This window comes from Orycteropus afer, unplaced genomic scaffold (assembly GCF_000298275.1).
Source record: "Orycteropus afer afer isolate SDZICR_OR568_19922 unplaced genomic scaffold, OryAfe1.0 scaffold00121, whole genome shotgun sequence".
NCBI classification, from domain to species: domain Eukaryota; kingdom Metazoa; phylum Chordata; class Mammalia; order Tubulidentata; family Orycteropodidae; genus Orycteropus; species Orycteropus afer.
The window spans coordinates 460,708-468,306 of NW_006921708.1; the positions used below are offsets into that span (position 1 = coordinate 460,708).

Below are 7,599 nucleotides of genomic sequence, written 5' to 3' on the forward strand. Positions count from 1 at the left end.
AAAAAAAAAAAAAAAAAAAAAGATCTATCCTGAAGTGTAATGCTGTCAGTGATAGGATAATATCCATATACCTACAAGGAAGCCCAGTTAATACTACTACTATTCAAATTTATCCACCAACGACTAAAGCCAAAGATGAAGAAATTGAAGATTTTTACCTACTTCTACAGTCCAAAGTTGATCAAACATGCAATAAGATGTATTGATTATTACTGGTATTTGGAATGTGGAAGTTGCAAAGAAAGAAGACTCATTGGTAGTTGGAAAATATGGTCTTGGTGATAGAAATGATGCCAGAGATCGCATGATAGAATTTTGCCAGACCAATAGCTGATTCATTGTAAATAACTTTTTTTCAACAACATAAATGGTGGCTTTACACATGGACCTCACCAGATGGAATACACAGGAATCAGACTGAGTATATTTGTGGAAAGAGGTAATGGAGAAGCTCAATTCTTCAGTCAAAATAGGGCCAGGAGCTGACTGTGGAACAGACCATCAGTTGTTCATACGCAAGTTCAAGTTGAAGCTGAAGAATATTAAAACAAGTCCACAAGATTCAAAATATAATCTTGATTATATCCCACCTGAATTTAGAGACTGTCTGAAGAATAGATTTGAGGCATTGAACACCAATGACTGAAAACAGAACAAATTGTGGGATGACATCAAGAACATAATACATGAAGAAACCAAAAGATCATTAAAAAACAGCAAAGGAAGAAAAGATCAAAATGGATGTTAGAAGAGACTTGGAAATTTGCTCTTCAATGAAGAGTAGCTAAAGCAAATGGAGGAAATGATGAAATAAAACAGCTGCACAGAAAGAAGATTTCAAAGGGCAGCTTGAGAAGATAAAGTATTATAAAAAAAATATGCAAAGACCTGGAGTTAGAAAAACAAAGGGAAGAATACACTTGGCATTTCTCAAGCTGAAAGAACTGAAGAAAAAATTCAAGCCTCAAGTTGCAGTATTGAAGAATTCTATGGGCAAAATATTGACTGATACAGGAAGTGTCAAAAGAAGATGGAAGGAATACCCAGAGTCACTGTGTTGACCAAAAGAATTGGTCAATGTTCAGCTATTTCAGGAGGTAGCATGTGATCAACAACCAATGGTATTGAAGGAAGAGCTCCAAGCTGTACTGAAGGTGTTGGAGAAAAACAAGGATGCAGGAATGGAGGGAATACCCATTGAGATGTTTCTATAAACAGATGTATCACTGAAGGACTTACTTGCTTATGCCAAGAAATTTGGAAGACAGCTACCTGGCTCACTGACTGGAAGAGATTCATATTTGTACCCATTCCAAAGAAAGGTGATCCCACAGAGTGTGGAAATTATCAAACAATATCACATGCAAGTAAAATCTTACTGAAGATAATTCAAAAATGATTGCAGCAGTGTATTGACATAGAGCTTCCAAAAATGCAAGCTGGATTCAGAAGAGGATGTGGAATGAGAGATATCTTGCTGATATTACATGGATCTTGGCTGAAACCAAAGAATACCAGAAAGATGTTTACTTATGTTTTGTTGACTATGCAAAAGCATTGGATTGTGTGGATCATAACAAATTATGGATAACATTAAGAAGAATGGGAATTCCAGAACACTTGATTGTACTCATGAGAGCCTGTATGTAGATCAGGAGGCTATCATTTGAACAGAACAAGAGGATACTGCGTGGTTCAAAATCAAGAAGGGAGTGCATCAAGGTTTTATCCTTTCACCATAGTTATTTAACTTGTATACTGAGCAAATAATCTGAGAACCTGGTCTTTTATGAAGAAGAACGTGGCATCAGGATTGGAGGAAGACCCATTAACAACCTGTGATACATAGATGACACAACTTTACTTGCTGAAAGTGAGGATGGCTTGAAGCATTTACTGATGAAGATTAAAGATTACAGTCTGCAGTATGGATTATACCTCAATATAAAGAAAACAAAAATCCTCACAACTGGTCCAATAAACAGCTTCACAGTGAATGGAGAAAAGATTGAAGTTGTCAGATTTCATATTGCTTGGTTTTATAATCAACACCAATGGAAGCAGCAGTCAAAACATTAGACAACATATTGCATTGGGCAAATCTGCTACAAAGACCTCTTTCAAGTTATGAAGAGCAAAGATGTCTCCTTGAAGACTAAGGTGCACCTGACCCAAGTCATGATGTTTTCAATCCCCTCTTATGCTGTGAGAGCTGGACAATGAATAAGGAAAACCAAAGAAGAGTTGATGCTTTTGAGTTGTGGTGTTGGAGAAGAATGCTAAGAGTACCGTGGTCTGCTAAAAGGACTAACAAATCTGTCCTGGAAGAAGTGGAGCTGGAATGCTCCTTGGGAGCAAGAATGGCAAGACTTAGTCTCAACTGTTTTGGTATGTTGTTAGAAGGAACCATTCCCTGGAGAAGAATATTATGCTTGGTGAAGTGGAGGGTCAACGAAGAAGGGGAAGGCCCTCCACAAGATGGATAGACACAGTAGCTGCAACAATGGGCTCAGGTATAGCAAAGATCGGGAGGCTGGCACAAGACTGGGCAGTGTTTCATTCTGCTGTGCTTAGGGTTGCTATGAGTCGGAGATGATTCAATAGCACCTAACAACAACAACAACAAGAATAAATTTAGCCAAGGATGTAAAGGACTTATAAAATGAAAATTGTAAAACACTGACAAAAGAGATTAAAGATGACATGTATAAATAGAAAGATGTTCCAAGTTCATGGATCGGAAGACTTAATATTGTTGAGATGTTAATACTGTCCAAAGTGATCTATTGATTTAACACAAACCTGATCAAAATTCCATCAACCTTCTACTCATAAATAGAAAAACCAATCCTCAATTTTATATAGAATGGCAAGAGGCCCTAAATAGCTAGAGCAATGCTGAAAGAGAACAGAGTAGGAGGACTCACACTTCTTGATTTTCAAACATATAATACAGCTACAGTAATTACAACAGCCTGGAACTGGTATAACAATAGAGCAATATAATAGAACTGAGAGTCCAGAAATAAACCTACACAATTATGATAGACTGATATGAAAAGGTGCTAAGTCATTTGATGAGGAAAAATGTTAGTTGTTAGGTGCCATTGAGTCAGCTCCCACTCATAGTGACCCTGTATACAACAGAACAAAACACTACCAGTCATGCACCATACTAACAATCCTTGTTAAACTTGAGCCCATCGTTGCAACCACTGTGTCAATCCATCTTGTTGAGGGTCTTCCCCTTTTTCTCTGACCCTCTACTTTACCAAGCAAGATATCCTTCTCCAGGGAGTGGTCCCTTTGGAGAACATGACCAAAGTAGGGGAGATGAAGTCTGGTCATTCTCACTTCCAAGGAGCATTCCTGCTCTTAGGTATTTTATTCTCTTAGATGGTATTGTTTCCCTAATTTCCCTTTTAGGTTTCTCTTTTCTAGTATGTGGAAACCCAAGTCATTTTCATTTGTTGACATTACATCTTGCAACTTTGCTAAATACTTTTATTGCAATTTTTCTTGCAGACTCTCTGGGTCCCTGTCATTTTTGTCAAGGAGAGGAACTCTAGCATTGGGTTGCAACTCTTTCTAGGTCAGGAGGTGTAGTTTTTCCAGGAAACTAAGACCCTAAGCTTTACTGGATTGCTGTGGTGATTGTTTTGGTTATATTAGAGTTACAGCCTAGAACACAAAGAAGCAGATTGAGACCCAGAAAGGCAGGTGGCTCTCCATGGTCTTCCAGCAAGTGGGAGGCAGAGCCCCTAAGTCCAATCCCTGATACTGCACCCCTTCTGGAGCTGCTACAGGGAAGTGTGTATGAATTCTCTCCCCTACATCACCTGGGGGGGGGGTTGCTGAATAAGTGCAAATAAAAAACACATTATGGGGGCCAGGCTCCTGAGTTTGTGCCTTCTATTGTGTGACCTTGTGCAAGTTGCTTTAACTCTCTGAGCTCACATTTCTCCATATGAAGACAAGGACAATAGCAGTGCCTGCCCCATCATGCTACCATGATGACTCTATGGAAGGGTGCAGGTGAAACACCTGTGAGGATGCAGGTGAAAACCTGCAGTGGAGCCTGGCACATGGCTCAACCTTGACAAACAGAAGTCCTATCATCTTCATCTTGCTTTAAGAGTTTTGCTTCTGAACATGCTGCATTAATTCATCCATACAGCTCTTCACCCAGATCTTTGGGGTTGGGGTGAAGACTGCTGACCGGTGGTACCAGGAAGGGCTACGGACTCTAGATGACCTCCTCAAGCAGCCTCAAAAACTGACCCAGCAGCAGAAAGCAGGTGAGCCGTCTCTGAGAGGATGAGCCCTGGGCTTCCCTGAAAACCACCTAGATCTTGAAAGCTTCCCATGTAGTATAGTCTTCCGCACTGACACACAGGAAATGCTGATTGCTGCCTGGGGACCAGGAGTACAGAAGCTGAAAGCAGGCAGCCCAAGGAAAGGGATCCTGGGTGTCCACCCCATGGAGACAGGATTACCCTACTATTATTACTTAGTTCATGATGGTAACGTTCTGGTGGCTCCTATTGGGACTGAATATGGACTTCTTATTCCTGACTCCAGCGTTGGCTCATGGGGAAGTATATCTGAGCAGCCTGGGTCCTGGGCACACTTTCTTGTCCAATGTGGTTTCTGATGCTGAGTGCATGTGGACCTGACAGATGGCTCAGCTCCATGCTAATAGAGGGATTGGAGATATGGTAGAGGCAGCAAGGGCCTTTGTTTTGGGAGGTGGCACCATGCAATGGGAAAAACATAAATATAGTTCTCAGGCCTGTGTTTGAGTCCTGTTTTTGCCACCTGTTCTGCAGGTGACCATGGCCTCTCTGAGCCTCAGTTATTTTTTATGTGAAAGGAGGAAAATAAAGATGGCATTGGAATTCCATAAGCTTCTCTGGGAGTGCTTGGTACATGGTTGGCATTCCCTTCATTCTGTGTAGGCTTGCTTGGGTTGCTTGGCTTACCCTGGGTTGAAGCTCTTCTCCCAGAGCAGCCTGGGCCCCTTCCAGGCTGAGTAGGTCCCCATGGCCAAGCAGGCACTATAAGCTTGCTTCCTCTTTCAACAGCTTCCCTGGGGCTAGGGAGGGCAGATAGTTATTATTTCAAAACCCATTCCTGGAGGATCTAGATGAGGGAGGGGAGACCACTTAGGTGAGCCACCTGGTTTATTCAACAGGAAGTGAGAGCTTTGACTAATGGAGGGTTAAATATGTACTGTTCCTTTGACTCTGCTCCATTACCTCTCCCCAGAAGTAAAGATGAGAGTAGCCAGCAGTCATATTTGAGAGCTCATTCTGTTTTGGGTGTTGTGATTCTTCACTTTTAAACCCCCTCAACTGTGTATAGAGGGTACTATATTTCCTACTGGCAGGTGAGGAGACTAAGAGACTTGGGTTCAAGTGAGGTGTTAATAAGTCACAGAGCCATATTCTTAACCATATGTCTTTACTCCCTCACCCCCATCCCATTTTACAGACTGGAAAACAAGCATTAAAAGGGAGAGTCTTTATCTTAACTGTGTCGATGTTGGTGTCCTGTATGATACTGCACCACAATTCTGCATGATGTTACCACTGGAGGAAACTGGGCAAAGGGTGCACAGCATCTCTGTGTTATTTTGTACAACTGTGGGAGTCTACAATCATCTTAAAACAAGCTTGATTTTAAAGAGAGGGAGGGTATAGTGTTGTGCTTAGATTGGGGTCTTATTCTGGTACCTGCACCCTGCTCTTGCTCTGTCCTTTGGCTTCTCTCTGGCTCCACAGAGCCCCAGGGAGAGTGCTTGTCCTTGAGGAGAACACAAAGCTCTGGCAAGTAAGCATGCCGAGACTCAGCAGAGGTTGGTACTCACAGGGCTCCAGCATCACCAAGACCTGAGCACCCCAGTGCAGCAGCAGGATGCGGAGGCTCTGCAGCAGCTGGTGGAAGCAGCTGTGGCACAGGTCCTGCCTGGTGCCACTGTCACATTGACTGGGAGCTTCAGGAGGTAAGGGAAGCCTTATATAGCAAAAGCCCAAATATGCCCTTCCTAGCTCTGTTCCAGACCCCTGCAGTGAAGTGGGCTGGGAACACTGAGGCAAAACTCCCCCTCATTGAAAGGGGCTTGGGCTGGAGGGAAGAAGGGGTATGTGGTGGGCTGCATTCCCAGGTCAGGGCCATGAAGTCAGTTTTGTCCATCTCAGGGGGAAGTTGCAGGGCCATGACGTGGACTTGCTAATCACTCATCCTCAGGAAGGCCAGGAGGCAAGGCTGCTGCACAGAGTGGTGGGCTATTTAAAGAACCAGGTGAGGGGTTGAGGGTGCAGGAGTGGCCAGTAGGAGATGCTGGGCAGTTCCTGCAGCAGGCCTGGGCTCCAACCTCTCCTAGCACTGCTGGACAGTGCCCAGCCTGCCTCCCTCTCCCTGCAGGGCCTCATCTTATACCACCTCCACCAGCACAACCATTATGGGGACCCTACCCACCTGGCATGGCAGAACCCCACCATGGATGCCTTTGAAAGGAGTTTCTGCATTTTCCGCTTGCCACAATCCCCAAAGGTGGCTGTAGCGGGCGCCCAGAGGCCCCGCCAGGCCTGGAAGGCTGTGAGGGTAGACCTAGTGGTCACTCCAGTCAGCCAGTTCCCTTTTGCCCTGCTTGGCTGGACAGGCTCCAAGGTAGGGGAGTGTGTTGTGGTGGGGTGGGTCTGGTGGGTGGTTGGGGTGGGCCCTGCTGGTGGCAGTCTCTTGTCTCTTCAGCATTTTGAACGGGAGCTGCGCTGGTTCAGCCGGAAGGAGAAGGGGCTGTGGCTGAATAGTCATGTGCTCTTTGACCCAGAGCAGGTACACTGCTATGGCCTGGGAGCCTGGGGACAGGAAATAGCCATTGAAGTCTGCTCCCTGGCCCTCAGGGGAACAAATCTAGGCCTGAGGACCCTCTATCCTGATACCTGTAAGGCCAGAATGTGGGTCTTTATATCCCTGATCAAAGCCTCTCAAGAGTAAACCTCCATGGTGGTTATGGTGGTAATGCCCTCACAGCCTCGCCCCACAGCCTCTCCATGAAAGCAGCTCTGATAGCTCTTGGTGCCTGCCACAGTAGAAAGGCCTGTGATGAGCCTGTGTTGTGGGGCTGCTCAGAGCTTGGCTCCTGGCCACTTGTCCTCTGCTTCTGTTGTAGAAGAAGTTTTTCCATGCGACTTCAGAGGAGGACATCTTCAGACTTCTGGGCCTGGAGTACATCCCCCCTGAGCAAAGAAATGCCTGATCCTGTCCATCAGTACCTCCCCTACTCCCACTAGCGTTCTTTTTCATGGGGACATCACAGGAAGCCAGTCCTCATGTGCCCTCCTGCAGTGGAAGATGTGCCCCTGTCTCTGTGTCTTGACTACCCCACCCCCCTAACGGAAGGTTGAATTCCCACTTATCTGATCCAGGGTACCTCTTGTCCACCTGAGCCCAGGGCCTGGAGGTTATGTTGTTTCTGTTGAGTGGAATAAAAGTATGCACTGGCTTAAAGAGCTGTGCTTTCTGAACATGCTGCTGTGTGATTAAAGAATGTGAAGTAGGGCTCTGTCAGAGGTCAGTTCTCCTGGCACACTGCCT

General features: G+C 44.9%; 1 protein-coding gene across 1 annotated transcript in view; it reads left to right on the top strand.

The window, feature by feature from the left end:
• Positions 1-7,261, top strand: part of POLM (DNA polymerase mu) — a 77,815-nt gene extending 70,554 nt beyond the window's left edge. The window contains exons 5-10 of the mRNA XM_007944140.1: positions 4,178-4,298; positions 5,872-6,004; positions 6,201-6,303; positions 6,427-6,672; positions 6,754-6,837; positions 7,175-7,261. Coding sequence (XP_007942331.1) covers positions 4,178-4,298; positions 5,872-6,004; positions 6,201-6,303; positions 6,427-6,672; positions 6,754-6,837; positions 7,175-7,261 — 774 coding nt within the window. The remainder of the gene's footprint in view (positions 1-4,177; positions 4,299-5,871; positions 6,005-6,200; positions 6,304-6,426; positions 6,673-6,753; positions 6,838-7,174) is intronic.
• The last annotated feature ends 338 nt before the right edge of the window (positions 7,262-7,599 follow it).